Here is a 20,214-nt window from a genome sequence, read left to right as displayed (position 1 = left end):
GTGGGCTGCCAGTTTTAGAAATATTTTGGCTGAAAATTATGCTGTGGCCTTCATGAGGTTTTGAAATTATTAAAACGTTTTAGCATTTTTCCATGTTTTAGTATTTCTTTTTACACATAATTTTTCATTTCATTTTATTTTACTTTATGGCATTAATGTAGTTTCTTATAAAGTTTCCGTTTAAAATAAAGATTGAGAGTGTGAAAAATTTACTACTACAGAATGTTTTATAGGAGATTTCTATACTAGTGAAATGTCTCAAATGCACATGAATGTAAACAACGGCTAGAAACTAAGCTAAGTACTCTGATGAAATCCTACTCCCACAAAGACAAGAGTTTTACCATTGGCTTCCATGAGGCCAAGAATTGGGTCTGTCATGACTTTACATCCTTCTAGGTTACAGCTCTGAAACACTCCTGTTAAGCCAAGCAGATAGAAGTATGAGAAGTATGTTGCATAATCTTTATTCAATGTTGTGCAATCTTTATTAAATGAAGAATAAAAATGAACCTAGGCACTTGCTTACATGGTTTGCTGACTTGGGTTTGTTTGAAATGGGCAGTACGAAGTGTAGCTGGAACGGGCCAAAAGAGAGCTAATGGACAAGAGCGGTCTATTCACTGCACCGCCTACAGCCGCGCAACGCTTGGCTCAGCTCTTTTCTGCCCTCCTGCTGGTCAGTTCCTCAGCTGGGAAATCAGCTCCTATGCTTTTCTTCTGCTGGAAAGCCTGAGTCCAAAAAAAAAAAATAAAAAATGCCCATCTTCTCTTCCAGCTACCTCTTCAGTCTCTCTTCCTTATCTTCTTCCAGTTATCTCATTTTTGTACTTCTGTCCTTCTAATATCACTCCTTGCTTATCAGTCATGACAGCTGGAGACTTAATGTCATTGTTTTTGAAGCTACAAGGAAAATGAACAATAAGCAAAAGCAGTGATCTATTTTACACTATGTAATCCCTTTCACCTGAAGTCTAATTACTTCTGTTCAGCAATTTGATGCCCTTTGCCCCCTCAGCTGTACCCACAGTTCTCTGCCAGGATAGCTTGCAAAAGGAAAACAGGAGTAGATGAAGAGAGAATGAGGTAGGTCACTTCTCCATGGGAATGAGATTTAGATGGGTACTGTAATTAATTGAGAAATAGCACGTTGAAGTTTCTGGAAAAGAGCTGCCTCTATAAGGAGAAGTGAACACTGACTATATATTTTATATTACAGGCAGGGCTAGTGGTACCGTCCACCATTACAAGGGCTTCTTTACACCGCCTCATAAACTTTGCCAGACTCCAGCAACCAAACAGAAACTATGGGACTAGTTCACACTTCATTCTTTAGGAGCAGGTTCAAAGTGGTTCAGGATTTTGGGTTGTGGTTTTTTCTTTCCTTTTCTTTTCTTTTTTTTTCCCTCCTGCCTCCCCCCTCTTTTTTTTCACCTGTTTGGTTTTTTGATGGGGGCAGGGGGGCACTAAGGCTTGATCTCTTTCGAAAAACTTTGTCATCCATGATTTGAAGAGTTGTCTTGAATTTTAGTCTTGATGGGAGCAGTCCTTGTCAGAGGCACGCCAAGAATATATATCTTCTTCTGTCTGAATCTGGATGGGAATCAGACATGGTTAATCATTGAAAAATTGCTTTTTATCCCTCAGCCAGCACTGGATTGCTGCAAACCTTGTTTACTGAGATTCTGAACCTCTACTTGGAAAGAGGAGCTGACCCCTTGTGTGAGACTGCAACCAAGTACAGACAATGTGAAGCAGAAGTGGTATAACACTAACGACTAAAGCTTCAGGTCATAGGCATCTCACGTTGGGCAGCTGAGATTTAGTGAAAACTTCAGACCTTAATTTCTTTGTGCATATAGAATGGTGATTAAATAGCAGCTTCTCATATAGTTGTTGTAAATATTTATGAAGTGCATCAGATGCTAGAGTGACAAGCAACTCGGGACAAAATTCACCATTTTGTTTTCAGCATAGGATATGATTTGTGTACATGCAAAAACAACACAGGGGCTGAGAAATACCACTGACCACAGAACGAACAATATAGAAAAAGCAAAATACTGTTTATCAACTAAATACCACTTTTTGTGTACTGAAAGAGGTGGAGCCCTGTGGAGAATATCTTTGCTTTTATTATTGCCATACATATACTCCAGGGAGTGAAGTAACAGAGGCACTGGAGATTTTGCCTATGCTTTGAGGAAAAAAAAAAAAAAAAAAAAAAAAAAAAAAAGGTGATGATTCAGATATCACTGATTGCAAGTATGTATTTTTTTCCAGCTGTTAACCTCTGTACTGGTGATCTATAATTCATGGGTCCCGCTGAGGTTTTCTGGGATAGATAGAATATCAGAGTATTGCATTCAAAAAGACTACAAAGTGTCAAATATTTTGTTCTGCCTTCTGCTGGCTACTGACAGTGAATTTGTGTGTTCAGAAAGGCTTCTCTTTAAATCAACACTCCTGTACAATAATATTGCCCCAATGAGAGACTTTAATAATACAAGAAACCAGCATGTTTAAATACATAAAACCCACAGTAGGACAGAGAAACCACAACAACCCAGCAGGCCCCTGCAAGAGCAGCAGTTACCGTACCGAGAGGAGGATCAAGGTGAAGACTGCCATATAAATCCAGCATTTATTAGCTTGAGGAAATTATTTAGTATGGCTGAGGTTGCAAAACGAGAGTGAGAAAGGTGGTAAAATGGAGTTTCCAGGCTGAAATAAACCAGGACTCTTAGCTGTTTGAAAATAATTTCTCAAGTCTGTCTCACTTGTTCTAATAAGCCAAGTCCTGATCAAAGGAATTATTTGTTTTGTAGATGCTGAAAGACTGGTTCCGGGGAAGTCAGTACTCACAGAAATGGTTAAAAATGGTATTAGGGGAGCAAATACTTTGCAGTGTTTATTTTGCTGTTTATACACAGTAAAAAATGTCCTGTATTTCATACAACTTTCTTCCTGTTTCAGATGTAGGTGTGAAGTTCTTGTCATTCCTCATCACTGTGTTAACAGAGAGCTGCACATTTCTCTGATGTGGCAAAGAAGCATGCTGCACTGATGCCATGGACAACGTGAATTTCCTTGCAAACAAACTGCATGGTTAAGCTGTACTTGCTTTCTTTTGTACAATCTTTATACAAGAGAAACCTGAAGTATTTCTTTCCAAGTTGTTAAACTCCTCTTTTGTATTTTACAAGAAGTTACGTTCATATTTGTTAGAAAGACAATTGCAGAATAATTATGAGCCTGTGGATGTTAGCAGGAGACCCAGAAGAGGAGCTTCTTCCTCAGAACTGAATTAATATTCTGCCTTAGTATCAGGCCCACTGGGCTGGTGGAAGTGATATATTTCAGATGAGACACATCGTTTTGCATAACTGAATTCTGGTGAATAGTACCGATGTTATCAGGACACTGGAGTATTTCAAATGATGAGTGAAATTATTCCATGTTCTCTAATCCTGCATGAGAGGAATCAGATTTGTCTATATTTTCAGCAAAAAAGGTAGAATCTCTGTAGATTTCAACAAAACTATTCCTATGTTTAGAGCTATACATGTATCTTAGCCTTTGAAAAACTGAAGAAAGTCTGTTTAAATCCTCCAGTCTCACCTAAAAAACATAAATAAAAAGTTGCAAATTCAAGTGGATAAAATAATCTTCATTTTCTTATCCCAAATTGTCAAAGCTACGTGTAATCTTTTTTGGCAAAAAATGAAGTATTCTTTACGTACACCTGCAAGTTATCCTTAGAAGTAAGTTAATATACAGAAATAGTCTGATAAACTTGTTCAGCTGAGGACCATAAGAATTTTTTTCAAATGACCTTTTTTAATGTATCTTTGAATCTTATCTGTTTTTTTCTTCACAGTGAATTGTCGTTCCATAATCATTCTGGTTCTTTTTCTTATATCCTAAATTCTTATGTGTACCTAAATATCTAGTTTCATACCTGTGTTAACCTTTTCCCTCTGATCAAGCTTGTACAAGCATGGACAATGTGGTCTTTTTTCAAGTGCATCTAGAATATATTCAGTTTCACCTAACTCTCAGTGGAAGCTCAGTCCTTCCTCTGTTCTTTATTTTTACTGATACAAACATTTTGCTCTTGAGAATTATAAAACATATTAAAGTCTGACATCTCTGCTTTCATCTCATGGTTTTTTTCAGGTGTTTATTCATAAGTTTGGATCTGAAACCATTGTCCTTGCTCATTATTACGTCCTTGGAATACAGATCAAAATTAAGCTGTTCACTTAAAGCAATTTCAAGCCGCCTTCTCTTTAAGGAGTCAGAGATCTCAGACCAACCAGGTTCATAAACTAGGTTCCCGATTATATCAAATGTTATTGTTGTTTCCCTTAATTTAATTTTAAAAGAATCAGTCACTCAGTCTGGTGTTGTATTCTATGACCATTTTTTCTAGAAATATTTCATAAAATAGCAAACAAATCTAAACCAGTAGAACTACCACTTGGTGGTTTAGGAATTGTTTGATGATGAAATCTGCTGCCTATTTCATTCAGAAATCTCTGGTTCTTCCCAATACCAGTGGAAAACTATACTAGAATCACACAATTCTCAGTAATAATCTTTCTTGTAATGCTGAAAATCTTTGTCCATTTGTGACTTCCACCATGGGTGACTGTAACAAGCTCCCACCATTAACATAATAAAAACTTTACATACCTATCCCAGGAATTATCCAAAGGTTCTGCCTATAGGTGCCTCAGGGAACTGGAGATTTACGTGACTAATTAATTTTAAGTTCAGTGACTATACCAAAAAAGGGGAAGACATTTCACACGAAAATTTGGGTCAGTGTGAGGATTTTGCTTTCTGATTTTTTTTTTTTAATAATAAATAAATAAATAATCAATCAGGCAGCCGATCATAATTTCAAATGAAAAAATCAAAATATTTTGGTTTGAGCATGTCAAAATAAAATTTTCAACTAAAATAAAGTAGCACTCGTTATTTCAGTCACCACTGCTTATAAAATCATCTTGAATTCCCACAAAACTGCATTTTTCAGTGAGAGAATTGTTCATCTGAAAAAAATTTCCTTGTCTCTTTTCATCTTCACACGACCCTGTTTTCTTAGAACTAGCTTCATGATTCTTGCTACAGCTGTGGATAAATGTTGATATGCAATATGGACAGACTACATATCTTTCATTAGGTATTATTCTAAAGGTCTGCAGTAAAACTTGTACTCCATACTCTTAATATATGCTGTTAGCAACAGAGATTTGGGTAGTGAAAAATGTTACAATTCAGAAACACAAATCACAATTTCTACCATTTCCACTGGGAAATGAAGGTATAAATTTCTGCCTTTCTTCTCCCCTGTAGTCTTTGTTTTCTAGCATCTTCACTTCTACCCAGCAGGTATAATGGAGGTGGAACAGTAGATAAAAAAAGGCCTTGATCCTTTCTCTTATACTCACACAATTTTTTCCAAAAGAGCTGGAAACATTACTTAACATTACTTGTTTTAAAATAAACATTTGAAGGTTACTCTCTTGCTCTGTTTAGAGAATCTTCTCCTTTCCAGAACCCCTTCCTAGTGGAACTGCTTCTACAAAAAGTCTTCCCTGTTGCTTGTGCGTCATGTTATCAGACAACAGCGCAAAATGCCAGGTACACAAAAACAATGGGACGGTGAGAGGCAAAAATATTTTGGTGCAAACACTGAGTCACCAACTTGACTAGGAGGAATGTATTTCATGTTCCTGTTCAACTATTGTTCTTAAATGGTTGTGGCTAATGAGTCAAAATTTGTTTGTGAATAGAATATACCCAGCTGAAAACACCTATCAGCTTTTATAGCTAAATATTATTTCTCTAGAAAATGTCTTTTAAATTATCTACAGAGAGAAACCACTGCCTTTCAGGAAAAATATGCTCACACATTTTTAAACAATAAGTGGAAAACAAAGATTCAGTAATGCTCTCCCTAGGACTGATACAGTTTTAATCCTAATCAGATATGATTGAAATAACATTATACCATCCCATGTGGTGATAAAGAAACAAAATAAACAACATACACATAATAAAAATAGTATGTGCTAGGAAGTTTTTCTCAGCTTAGACAAAAGAAAGTTATAACATTTTTTTTCTTCCAGGAAAATTCCAGAAAAGTTTGAGAGATCTCAGCACTCAAAGTATCCTTATCAACTCAGACATTTCACAAGCAGTCTCTTCTCCCCTTCTCCAAAAAACACCCCTTCCCAAACCCAACCTCCTTCTCTCCTCTCAAAAGATATATACTCTACAAATCCCAAACAAATACAGAAATGTCCAGCGCATGCTAGGTTATGGCAAGACCAGTGGGTAAAGTTATTTCAACTGAAATATGTATTGGAAGATTTCAACCCAGGGGTTTTGGGGGGGGGGGGGCTTTTTTGGTTTTTTGGGGGGGGTTGGGTTTTTTTGAGAATAGAGACTTCAGACAGAGGACAGAAAACACTGCAGCTCTGGTTTCCTTGGTGTGGCCAACAGAAGAGTTAATGGTGAACTGACTTCATTTTCCCTCACGGAGAGGCAAAGGAGGATGATACAAAGACTGCCCATGGTTGTTCACAGTATTTTCCACTTCTCTTTTTTTTAAAAGAGAACCAGCCATCTCAATTTATAATTGCAGACAAAGTACCCTTTGTACTAGCATCAGATTCATCCATTTGATATGGACCCTGAAAGGGAAGAAAAAACTATATAAAATCTAAAAGCTATTGTTTTCGAAGTCTTCGGTGATATTACCAACCATGAGGTGAACCTGGAGAAATCCTTTCCAATTACACTGGGACACATACGTTTCTACAAAAGTCTGAAGAGAAGCTGAGAAAGATTTGGAAAGGTCATTATGAAAATATTAAAAAAAAATCAGTTGTAGCTTGTTCCCTTGTGCCAGGAGTAAGTGTTCTACTTCTGCTGCTAGACGACAGTGAAAGCAAGTTGCAAGTTGTATTGATGGAATAGGTAACAGTTAATCTCAAGAAGTAATGCCGTTTTATCCTCAGATTCAGTTACAACAGAAGAAGCCTGACAAAATGAAGGTTGCGAGAAAGGATATGTTCTCTGTTTATAACTACATCAGAGTGGCAATCCCCAGGGAAGGAAAATAACAATTTAACTTAAAGGCCAGATATTAGCACTGAAACAAATGAGTATAAAGTAGCATGACTATGCTTGCTGTGAAAATTAGGTTTCTGTTCGCAAGTAGCCAAAATGAAGGCAAAACCGAATTGTTTAAAGATTGAGTTTTCCTGGTTATATTTGATGGTAAGAAACTAGATCCTCCACCCTGCAAGGATATGATTAGCTTAGCACAAATTATCAGCCTTCATGCAGAAATATCAGCTTCAGTGGTCTATCTCATGCAAAATGTCAGACTCGATACTTTGAATAATCTCTTTTACACTGAAGTGTAACGAATTCCTTAGAATTCACACACACTAAATTGGGAGTTAGGATTCTCAAATACAAATTCCTTACAAATTACAGAAGTGGTTTTTTCATTGAAATGATAAAGTTCTTAAACTGCATGAGGTAGATGAGGTCCCTTGTGCCATCCCATGCAAGATAAGTAATATAGTGTGTTCATTAATCTATGTCATAGGAGTATCAAACATACAACAACTATCAGATTTTCTACGTTTGATAGCACCTGAGAGGTCACCGGTAAGGGTTAAAGACTTCGCTAGCACAAATTATGAGCCTTTTACTGGTAGGTGAAGATACACCACAATAAATACTGACTATAAACCACTTAAATCTGTGTTTCAGGTAAATAATGAAATTATTTATCTTTTGCATAAGAACTTGGGGAAAAGATTGGCAATGTCAGACCAGTTTATCTTCTGTTGGTTTTCTCCGCTGAAGCACTTCTTGCATTCTCCCTTTAAGTTTCAGTATCCTGATTGTTCTTTGGAAATTCATATTCTTAATACAGATTAGGTAGATTTAGCAACATATATAGTGTCACATGACTGTTGCTGTTTGGACAGCCTCTCATGTAGCTCCTTAATTTACTAGAAAGCATAAACAAAATTTAGCCTAGCTATCTTGAAATAATCTCATGTTGCTATGTGAAATCTAAGCATAAGGGAATCAAACAGAATCCGAATAAAGTAGTGTGTATAGTCTGGGTCGTGTGATATTACTGTGTTCACCCAGCTCTGACAATTCCATTTCCTCCTTCCCCAGATCTTTCTAGACCTAGCCATGAGGTATTGTCAATATTTTCACAAAGGGCTAAATTCTAATGAGAATCTTGCTGTACAACAGATCTGCATGGAGTACTTGAAGTTCCACTTATCTGAGAAACTGGAATAAATCCACTCCATTCCATGGAGTGATTCAAGGTTTTCATTTTCGGCTCCTAAAAACCAGGAAATTTTTCAAATAAATTTCCAATCATACTTTATGGTAAAGCATAGTGAGACTCTAGATAGCTCCATAGGAGCCTAAAGGTTTTACACGTGTGAAATCCATGACCTTAAAAATTTGATAGTGTCCCTTTGATATTGGATAAACCTCAGGTCACTCAGCTTTAGCTTAAGGATACATTTCTGAAATATTTACTACCAGTTGTAATGTTTATTACGGGTGTTGTTTCAGAGAAGTCAAGAAGTTTGATCCTTAGCTCCCTTGGAGAAGTTGTACAAACACAGACATGGTCCTATACCCCCTTCCTGCCAGCTAGAGTTTGCTTTAATCTTGTATTTAATTTGGAGGCATTTCAGACCTGTTCTAAACTTGGCTAGCTAACAACTAGAGAAGATAGCTAGCAACCAAATAAAATCTTCTTTGAGCTAAAATATTGTATGGGTACACTTATGATTTCCATGTTGCTCTTTAGGCTGTAGTCCACTGTGAAATACCAAAACAGTTAAAGGTCAGAAAATACAGCCTCAGATTTATCCAATGAGACTGTCACAAGTAGTAAACATTCGGAAGGATTAAAAGCAGAATACTGTTTAAATAATATTTACCTATAGTTTCCAGTGGGTTGCACCTATCCCTTTGTGTCTGTGTTGTAATAGATTCCTACAGAAAAGTCTCTATTTTTTCACGCTTATTCAACAATGCAATACATGGTTTCCCCATTCTTCTGTTGCAAGATCCTGCTTTTTGTTCTCACTCTATGTCTCTTTTTCTCTGCATCCTTTTTTCCCTAGATTGTTTTTTTCATTTCCCCATCACTCTTTTATTGTACATGTGCTATTAGCCTGTTGCTGAGGCTCTCCTCATGACTTTTTTTGCACTGATCACAGCACAATCTTCCTCCTCTGTTCTGATCTGAATGCTAGCATCATCTCTGCATTGCTTGTTCCACAAGATCTACACTTGCTTACAGGTAAATTACCCAATGAACTGCACATCAGCTTGACAGGCAAAGGACTTAGTTGCCAGTTTTTAAAAAATTGTATTACTTTCCCTCTACCTTTCACACACCATGTCAACTTAAAAAGGAAAAGCCAGGGGGCTGTGACCATATTTTTGCTGTACTGCTCTACTTCCAAGCACAATTCTGACCGGAAATGCTAATGATCCTGAATTATAAATATGTGATAATAAATAATAAGCAACTAATACACACAGCCAGATGTCCTCTTTGACAATGACAATTACTGCTAGAAGGCTACTTATTTTATGCCCACGGAAAGTCATAGCTAAAAAGAACCTGAAAGGACAATTAGCTAATGTCCCCACTCAGACACTGTATGTGGTACATCTGGATAGTTCCTATCTACTACGTGTTTCACATGTTTTAAAATTTCCAGTAAAAATTTGGCTTGAGGCAGATGAAGCAAAGACCAGTATTGTCTTTTGGGTTTCACAGCCTTCTTTACTACCAGATTTTCTGATTCATAAACCTTCTTTCCTGAAAATGAAACCCTTTACTGGTTGTGAATATTAACTGACCACTGTGTTGCTTACAAACACATTTTAATTTTGGAAAGTATTATTAAGTTTTCCTTTTTCTGGGTTTTCTTTGGGGGGTGGGGTGTGTGTTTCTTTGCTTTTAAACCAGTTAAATGCATTTTTTTCAAACTTTTTTCATAGTTCATGTTGTTAAAACTTATATTTTAAGTTTTGTCCCCTGAAGTCTCTCTGTTTTATTTACAGCACATTTTAGGAATGGTATCCAAAACTGAACACTTTATCCTACCCATAAAAGCTGACAAAAGCTTTTATGAAGCTTTAGGAATTGGTAAGCATTTAAGAATGCTTACCTCCCTTATGTAATATATACCTCATCAGAATTATGTTTGTCTTTTTGCAATGGAATCTCCTTTATCATAAATTTAAGATGATAAGTTTTCATCTCCATATCCTTCTCTGGAGTGCTGCTTGCCCTCCTAGTCATTTTGCATTTTTGCATTTGATTTTTTGAATGCAATGTTATGTTCATGTCTTCCTTAAGATTTACTAATTCCATGTGTTTTCTCCAGCTTATCAAAATAATTTCTAATTGTCATTCTGCCTTGTAAACTCCTTACATCTCTTTCCATTTTGGTATCATCTGTTAATAGTTATACTTAATTTTCAATCACTAATGAAATCATTCAGTGGCATAATAGTTTTAACAGCTTTTTAAAAGAGTCTGCTTTATATACCCTCCCAGACTAATCATCAACCGTACTCTGAATATAGGGTTTGGGGTTTTTTACTCAGTTAAGTGTCCACGTTCCAGCAATTATACTTTGACTATATTTAAGCAGATTGCTTAGAAGAATGTTAAGGTGCTTGGTGGCAAATGACCTGCTAATATCACCATCTATCATACTTTCCCTTTACCCAGAAGCTAGTTACCTTGTCACGGAAGGAAACTAGATTACTTTATACTGGTTTTTCTTGATATACTTAATTTTTCTATCACCTTATTGACCTTCAGTTATTTACAAACTGATGAGTCATTTGGTTCTGTATCTTTCAGGCATGCCATCCTTATAAAACTACAGTGATGCTCATAGAGTTGATGTTCACCAAGCTCACGCAGACGTATCTACACAGCACGCAGCTTTGTGCTCAGCCGTAGTTGCTGTTACCAACCTCAATCGAGAGTAGCAGCTTTTTGTATTTTGATGTTCTGGATCCTGTTCTGAAGATGTTACCTATTATTATTGACTTTGATCTCCTTATGCTAATAGTTCTGATCTTCCCAGCTTTTTGAGTATCCCTTCAGATTACCCTCCACAGGGTGGAATGTTGTACAATGAAATCCGGAGAAGAGAAAACTGCTTTTAGGTGCTGTCAGTATTTTCTGAAACAGCCGTAACAAAATGCTTGCTCTTCCACTGATGAATTTTTCTAACCGCTCTTCTTTTAACATATCTTGTTGTTATAATTTTTCCCCACCTTCTTTCTCTACGGGAACATTTTCCCCTCATAACTTTGGAAGTGGCTTAGAACTAATTCTGCAGGCAACTGAGGCAGCCGCAGGGCACTCTGTGGGGCAGGGTTCATACTCCAACGACGACACGATACCGTGCCTGACAGAAGGCCTCGTCCTCAGACAATTTCAGACACTGGGAGTTCTCCCATTGAAGAGTTTAGATCACAAAGAGAGAGTTTCAATGTGCCGGCAGGCAAGACTCTCAGGGAAATCAATCTGAACGAATGAAAGGTATGCTTCAAAGGTGGGCATGTTAAAAATCAATGAACCCCCCAAACAGGAATAAAATTTGATCTTGCTTGTCTTTAGTATACTTCTCTTTGAAAACCAAGTGTATTAAATTAAGATCGGTTTAGATTTTGAATCAGCTCTGCACAGAGTAGTTTAGCAACATTTAATACTTTAAGAATTGATTCAGATTTTCTGATAATTACTATACTAAAAATATGTATTATTTCTTCTTTTCCTGTCTTCTGCAGCACTACGCACATTGCTGGTACTTGAAACAAATAACGAAAAATACTGAATGGTTAAAATTTGTATTTTCTGGTTTTTGTCTGCCTGGAGTTATAAGATAAAGGATTTTATTAGAGGCATGAAAGCAATATGTTAGATTAAGTTCTTGTTTTTCTTTTCTGTTGCTCGCTAGAAACTTGCACAATCCTTTCTAAATCCTTTGTAAAAACCTAAAACAATCAAATGGGAGAAAAGAGTGAAAAGCATTTATACATGGAAGCTGACATATTCCCTTACAGTCACTGAATCCTCCTTCCTGCATCAATCTAAAAAACTGGAGTATCTCTGTGTCTCTGTAAGACCTAGGATGCCATTACCAGCATTTGAAAACAGTGCAACAATCATATTTACTGGATGTTGTCTAAACAAATGGATCAAAAAATAAAAATTTTTTGTAGGTATGTACATTTTTAGCAATTTTCACTTTGGCTCACATTCTACAGCAAGAGAAGTCAGGAGTAACTTTGCTGGCTTCCGCTTCAGCAGATTAACTCGGATCTAGAATAGCGTTTCTGTGAACAGAATTTGTCCTCTAGGTAACGGGCAAAAAGAGACAGTAAGCCTCTTGCGGGGATTGTGCAGCAGAGACCCCAGGGATGAAGAGACTCAGCTGGACCCAACCATATGGAAGAAACTACGGACTCCCTGGAGCACTTCCAAACTACACCTTGCTGAAGGCTTAGTCATCCCTGCTGGGGGTTGCCATCTATGAAAGACAAATTACTTGCACCTATCGCTGGGGTCTCAAGAGCTGTTATAAATCGCGTGGAACTGAATTCACTGGCAAGGAAAACTAAAAACAGTTACAATTTAGTTAAGAGCCCGATGCATCTAGTATTTTCCTAAGAATGCTGAAGATGCACTGACAATAAACACCACTTCAGGCAAATGTATCAGAAACATTGTGTGTATTTAGAATGCATTTTTTTGAAATGGAAGGTGTTTTTTAAACCAGCACAGCAGTGTTAATGTTGCTACTCGACATATTTTAACGTACGGAATAACACTTGCCCATTTTTTATTTATATTTTTTTTTCCCGAAAATAATTTATGAGAGATTCTGGTGTGATTCACACTAGAACTGCAGCCGTAGAACACGCCAAGGAAATCCTCTTTCTCCCGCCGTAGCGACCGCTGCACAGAACAGAAAACAAGACCCTCGGTGAAACGCCCGAGATATTTACCAGTGCGGCGGGCGAGGTTTCAGCCCCCCTCCCTCTCCAGGCAAAACACACGCACAAGCATCGCGGCCGACCCCGGCCCCGCTCCCTCCTCTCCTTTCTCCCTCGCAGGGCGCTTGACACCCGCAGGCCACGGCTGCGTGAGAAACTCCGCGCAACAACTCCACACTCCGTGCGGCGGGGCGCTGGAGGGGGGAGCTCCGCCGCGCTCCCCGGGGCGGGGGGGACGACGACACGACCCGCTTCCCCCCGGCGCCGCCGCCTCCGCGCTCCCCCAACTTTCATTCATTGTTGGTGTCGCCGCGCTCGCCCGCCCCCCCCCCCCCCCCGCGGTGGCCGGGCCGGGGCCGGGCCGGGGCGGGCGGCGGCGCAGCCAGTGAGCGCGGCGCGGGGCGCTGCGGGCGGGGCCGGGGAGGCGCGGCCCTGCCGCCCCTATATAGGGCGGCGCGTGGGGCGCTCCCGGCTCCGTGGGAGCGGGGCGAGGGGCGCCGCGCCGGGCAGGGCCAGGCGAGCGGCGGCGGGGGGCGCCGTGCGGCCGCGTGGGGAGCTCTCGGCGAGGTGCCGGCGGCGGTTCGGCTGGCGGCCGCTGCTCTCGGGGAGCACTTTCCGTGGGCGCCGGCAGGCACCTTGCAGCGGGGACGAGAGCCGGCCTGCGTGCGGCGGTGCCATCCTATTGTTCAAGCGGAGAGACTCGGGGTGCGAGGGAAGGAGCCGGCGTGTCGCCTCCCTTCTCCCGCTTCCCCCGTGTCCCCCCCCGTCCCCCACTCCCCCCGTCCCCCGCCCTCTCCGCCGTTTCCCTCAGCGCCGGAGGAGCGCCGCCGCCAGGGAGCCGAGGGCCGGGCCGGGCTCTTCGGCACCGACAGCTCAGGTGCACCGGCGGGATCGGGGGAAGGGGCGCGAACCCTTCCCGAGGCGCTGTGTGTCGGCGGGCTCCGGGAGAGGAGGAAAGTTGCTCCCTTTCCTGCAGCAACCCTAGGAGCTGCTGAACTGGCCTCACCTGGAAGAACTGAGCAGCTCCTACCTTTCCCGTCAGGTGCCTTTGCCGGAGCAAAGCCATCGTATCCGGGAGACCACGGGGAGCAGAATAACGCACCCCCAACCCCTCCCGCTCTCGCCGCACATCGCTTGTTATCTGGTCTGTCTCGCCGTGCTCCCGGGATCACAGGAGGATCTATAGCTGTGATCTGTCACCGAGGAGAAAGAGGTCGTGGATGAACTCCCTTCCAGCAGGGCAACGAATCACTTCTCGAGCTTATTATTATTATCGTGCTCTAGGACCAGCCCTTTCCTGCTAAACTTGGCTTGGGAGCTTACAGCAGGAGGGGGCGCGGGGGGTGGAAAGCCAAGCCCAACATCATCTTGTGTGTTTGACTTTTTTTTTTTTTTCCCTCCCTCCTCCTTCCGTGAGACAGTTTGATGAATGCCTGCGAGAAGGGTATGATTTGCTGAGGCGCCTCTGGCAGGGCGGTGTGTGCGCGGTGTCAGCCCCGCCGCCGCCCCCCGTGGGGCTGTGAGCGGCCCGCGGCGGGGGACGCGCGTGGGAGCGGCTGCAGTGCTGCGCGGGCCGCCGCGGAGGAAGCGCGCTGCTTGGGCGGACGGGGCTCCGCGGCCTCTAGCCGGGGGCTCAGAGGGGAGTCACGGCGTTGAAACGGGCGAGGAGGAAGATAAGGAGCTAGCCCAACTCCGCCGTGCCCTGAGCCCGTGGGTTTGCTTCGCCTTCGCAGGGAGCGTGTGAAGACGAGACCCAAGTGCCGCCTCTCCCCGCCACCCGACGGGCTAGCGAGGGAGGGCCCGGGCCCGGCCCCCCCCTCCCAGCGAAGTTGCCTTCAGCCGCGGATCGGTGCCACCCACCTCACTTTGCCGGGGTTGTTTTCTTGGCTGAGCTTTGGATAGAAAGGACTTCGCTTTCTCCGCACTCTGAAAGTTGCCCGAGCGCTCCCCGCGGCGAGGAGGAGGGCGACGCGCCCCGCGCCTCCCCGGGGCCGAGGCCGGCGGGCCCCGGCCGGGCGGCAGCGGGCGGTGATGATGTGCGGCTGGGGGAAGCTCACCCTGTCCCTGGGGCTGCTGCTGGCGATGGCGGGCGAGGTGGCGCCGCAGCCCTGCCCGGCGCAGTGCTCCTGCTCGGGGAGCACCGTGGACTGTCACGGGCTGGCGCTGCGCGGCGTCCCGAGGAACATCCCCCGCAACACCGAGAGGCTGTAAGTAACCCGGCCGGGGCGGCGGCGAGCGCCCCTCGGTCACCGGCGCCCGTCAGGGCTCTTGCCGGCCGGCGGGGCAGAGGTGGCCCCCGGAGCCGGCCCGGTTTGGGGTCCCGACGCCCTTTTGGGGGGGTGGGGGGGTGGCGGCGTTCCCTTCCCTTTCTCTGCTGCTGGCGGTGCCGGTTTTACGGCGATGCGCGGACACGCGGGAGAGGTGGACACTGCTCCCAGCCGCTGCCTTTCATCCCTGGAAGCCGCGGTGAGGAGCGCGGTTCCCGCCGCCGCGGGGAGCGGGAGCCGCAGGGTGGGCACCACCGCGGCCCGGGGGGTGCCCTGAGGCGGCGGCGGAGCGGCCTCTCCCTCCGCCGGCGCCCATTTCCCGGCAAACTTCGCTATCGCGGCTTTCTTTTCCCGAGGCGCTGGGGAGGAGCCGGGCCGCGGCGCCCCGCCGCGCTCCGCGGGCGCAGGCAGGCCCCGGGGCGAGCGGCGGAGCTCCGCGGGCGCGCAACGCTCACTGTCGCCGCGGCTGCCGCGGTGGCTCCGCGCGGGGAGGCGGGCGGGGACGCGCTGCCGCCCGCTGCGCTGGCGTGAAGCTGGAGCCCGGCGGGGCTCTGCCCGGTGCGAGCCCGCATCCGCCTCGGGGCGAGGGCACGCTGGGGCGTTTTAGCTGCTTTCCCACTCACAGGGCACTAAGTTGTGCCTGAACTGTGATCCCTCCTCCTCCGCCGCCTTTTGAGACCATTCGCGTACCCTCCGGCTGGGGTGTTTTATAGTCTTGAGAGAGGGCGAGCATGTGGCCGGTTATCTATCATACCGCGCTGCCTTTCAGAAGGGTCTAGGGAGAGTGGAAGAGGTGAGCGCATTATTTCTTACTCTCTAATAAGTCATTTAAATGTTGGCGTATGAACACACATCTGGAGTGATCAATTTAACTCAGGAGAGTCAGGGACACGTTTCCATTGAGACTTCTGCGCTTTCTTTACGGTGGTGTTTTGGCTAAATGTGGTACAAACACGAAAAAAAAAAAAGCAGATTTCCCCCCCACCCACCCCCTGACTACGTTAGGAATGAGCAGTAACTGTTAGGGTACTTTCCATGTAATACCACTTCCTAATGGCTTACCTCAGGAATTGCCAAGTCTGGTTTTATTTGTAGGGATTGGAATTGAGGGAAGTTTATATCTTGACTCCAAAATGTTACAAAAAACGTGCAAATACCTACAGAAAAGAAAGTAGTGCTGAAGTAGGAACAGAAATGCTAGGGCCTAAATACAGTTTGCTTCTGAACATGCTTTGCGTTCTGCAGTCGGTATAGCTCCCTGTGCAGCAAGTGAAGAGTTGAGTTTTCACAAAATCATGTTTCCCATCACACACCCTGCAACGATCTTAAGCTTGTTTGGAAACTAATGTTTGCTATAGGAAGTTAAGCCCTATTCTGCCTTTGTAGCAATACTATGAAAGCTGAAAGTTGCTTAAAAATGTAGAAAATTGTCTTGATTTCAGTCACTTAGGTTTTTTTTGCCACAAACAAATACTGTAGCATATATGTGTAGTAGCTTTAGTGGTTTTCTAAATGCAATTATAACCACGTTGAGACAGGTTTTGACTCTTCTATGTTGTTAAAGATAAATGTGGGCTGTATAATGGCAGGCAGAACTGACTTTGTAAGAGTCTCTTATTACAAACTTTGAAACTACTACTTTCAAGGTAAACCTTCATTCAGTCGCTTGGAAATCAGGAGCTCACACAGTGTTAGTTGTAGAAATGGTTCATTGGATTCATTTACATCTCCCAATTTCTGAAAATGCTGTGCCTGTGAAAACAAACAAAACAATTTAAAAGTAACTTTTGAATGTTTTAATTTTGCTGCTTATAAATTATTCTTCTTAGGGATCTTAACGGAAATAACATCACAAGAATCACCAAGACCGACTTTGCTGGTCTAAGGCACCTTCGAGTTCTGTAAGTTTTCTCTTTCTGTCACTGATACCTTTTAGGACTGATGCTACAGTTTGTTATAAAATCCATTGAACTAGTTGTCTTTCAGTTTATAATCTGGATGGGTTATCACTTTTTAACTATTGTGCTACGGCATCTGAATTTACAGCCCCTCCCCCATGTGTTAGACACTGATAGGAATAAGTTAGCAATTGCCTTAAGTACCATTTGTTTAAATTTTTTTAATCTCTCCTTAAGGTTGTGAGAAAACTTTAGGATTTAATTTGGCATGTAGCTTACAAGTAAGAGTTGCTAAAATTGGTTGAATTGGTTGGAGTGACTTGAGTTTAAGCTTAGCAAATTTGTAGCTCACACTGAAAATGAGTACTCTCAACCTGAAGTATAAGGGAATTCATTAAGAAAAAAGTCAATCCTTTACTGAATTTAAAAGCAAGTCCCAGGTGATGATTGTTGCTTTTCTACAGTTTCTGGGTAAAAAGGAAACACTTTAACAGTGATTTTGAAGAAGAAATGATTTCGTTTGGGTTTTTTTGTAAATGCTTTTGTTTCAAGCATTATGAAGCATTTAAAATGGTGTGGGATTTTGGTTTCTTTGAGGAAAAAGATCTAACTAATATCAGGTTTAAAATACTGCAGAATTTAATTAGCTTATTTGTTAAGGCTATTTAATTTGAGCAAGTAGTCATATAAAATCCTTTTCTGTTTCTCTGAAACAGAATCTCATGTTGTAGTAATTTTTTTATAAAATTGCTGTTACAATTTCTGTGCAATCTTTCACTGATGTTTTTTTCCCCAACACCACGGTTCGGTATTTTTCTTTTGTTGTTCTCGTGTGAGACTAATATTGCCTCCGTACTGTTCAACTGGAGTCTTATAACTTGCCGAAGAGCGATAATGTATGTCTGTCTGCACGCAACATGTATGCATATGCATAACTTTTTTTACTTAGGGCCCTTAAAGTAGATGAGCAAATGTAATACCTATTCCTATGTATTTTAGTGAGGAAATTATTTTTTTCCCTTTTGAGTATATGAGCCATGTGAATTGTCGATGACAGGGGTCTGGAAGGTTAGAGTGGATGTCACTGCAGAATAACCGTTGTCCTGTTTTAATGAAGATGTGGTCGCGTTTAAATGACTGCTGTTAATGCAACAAGTGATCTCGGAGGTATTAAAACTTACATATAAAATTTTCTATATTTCAGTCAGCTCATGGAGAACAAGATTAGTACTATAGAGAGAGGAGCATTCCAGGATTTAAAAGAACTGGAGAGGCTGTAAGTATTTTTGATTCTAAATGTATGAGATTTTTTTTTTATAACATCAGTTGTGTGTTAAGGTACTCAGGCCTCTGATTATTTTTTAAAATTTTATTAATTTTTTTGAACTTGATCATCTAGTCTTACTGAAACACAAGAGAAATAAATTCTGAAGCAGTGTGTATTGGACTTGGGTGGGGGGGGAACTTTCATGAGCAGTCCAGACTTAAGTGTAAACTTCAATTGTTTTGTATGAAATAGCTTGAATGCTATCAAATATTTTCCCTTGAATATACAAGGACTTTTTCAAACATGAATACATCTGAAAAAAGCCTGTTCTCTGAGGTATGGTGTTGGATGTTAGTCTTGGAGATGTTGGATGTTTTATACAATGTCTTATTGGAAGTAACCGCATTGTCTTGTTGCATAATATAAAAGCAATAATTGAATTCTACTCCAATTTTTATATGATTGAAGCTTTTACAAAGGCTTAGAAAAAATATGAATGCTTAGCTTTCAAAATTAATTGGATTTGGACTTTAAAAAAAGATTGAGTACTGTGGGGAAGAGAGGATGGAGTGGGGATGAGAGGATCTTGTCTGGTGAAGTTGAAGTGCAAACACCTGCTTGGTTGCAGTAGGACACAGAAAATGAGTAATTCCGCCTTTTTATAATTGCATAATTTTCAGTGTGTGCCTTCTTATTCTGTTGCATTTCCTCAAATGAAAATATTTTTTTAAATGTATTGTCCACCTTGGAATGTCTGACTCATTAAAGGCTGATTGTTGGATATAGTTTCTGTTTGGAGCTAGGAAAGTCTAAGAACACCACTGGTTTAAAGTATGTTCATGCAGACCTTTAGAGTAGCGTCTTCATTATTAGGCATCTTAGTTGCTGCATTTTCATTATATTGCCTTTTCTTTAAGCATGCCTCTGAGGTCTTGTTTAGTTTTTAATTTGCTGCTGCTTTAACTACATAAAGGTATTTCTACTTTACTCCATTGAAAAAGTAGCATTGGCCTTAAACATTCTGCTTGTCTTGTTATAGTTGTGTTCTGCATCCACAGCTGCTGTGTGTTTAAAAACTAAAAACCCCAAACAAACAAACACAAACCATTATGGTTTGGTTGGTCATATAGACAAAGCTATTCAAGAGACTTAGTAACCAACAGTGTAATAATAATATTTCTATAATAGTTGAAATATGATGTACTTGAGAACTACCTCATTTTTTTCAAATAAACCAAAGTAACTTCTTAACCTAAAAATTGAAAGTGTTATTATATAGCGCAACCTTTTAAAAAAAAATGTTAATGAAGTTGATGATTGCTCTTAGAACTGCATAGATTTTTTCAAAGTCACATTAAAAGAGACTTAATATAATGCTTTTTTACAATGTGTGTTAAACTTTGTACAAAGTATAGAGATTTAGTATAGCCTCCCCTGCTGAGGGGTATATTGGAATAATATATACACATTCCTAAATTTGGTTTATAGAGTCTAGCTAAAAAATTAAACAGCAGTGTAGTTCATATTGCAAAAGTAAGTACACATACACGAAACATTAATAAACATTAAAAGATCCATGCTTTCACTGTGAATGTTGTTTGACACTGAGATACCAAACACTTGCTAAGTTGTTTTAAAACAGTATATAGTCAACTTTATTTCTTGATTATCTCAAAGC

The 20,214-nt window shown here is 41.6% G+C and overlaps 1 protein-coding gene across 2 annotated transcripts in view; it reads left to right on the top strand.

Moving 5' to 3' along the window:
• Positions 1-14,414: 14,414 nt before the first annotated feature.
• SLIT2 (slit guidance ligand 2) overlaps positions 14,415-20,214 on the top strand; it is a 268,071-nt gene continuing 262,271 nt past the window's right edge. For both annotated transcript variants that reach the window (XM_075752405.1, XM_075752404.1), the window contains exons 1-3: positions 14,415-15,311; positions 17,201-17,272; positions 18,474-18,545. In XM_075752405.1, coding sequence (XP_075608520.1) covers positions 15,136-15,311; positions 17,201-17,272; positions 18,474-18,545 — 320 coding nt within the window. In that variant the 5' untranslated portion in view covers positions 14,415-15,135. The remainder of the gene's footprint in view (positions 15,312-17,200; positions 17,273-18,473; positions 18,546-20,214) is intronic.

The sequence above is a fragment of the Balearica regulorum genome, chromosome 4 (assembly GCF_011004875.1).
Source record: "Balearica regulorum gibbericeps isolate bBalReg1 chromosome 4, bBalReg1.pri, whole genome shotgun sequence".
Classification (NCBI taxonomy): domain Eukaryota; kingdom Metazoa; phylum Chordata; class Aves; order Gruiformes; family Gruidae; genus Balearica; species Balearica regulorum.
This window is presented reverse-complemented; position numbering and strand designations above follow the sequence as displayed.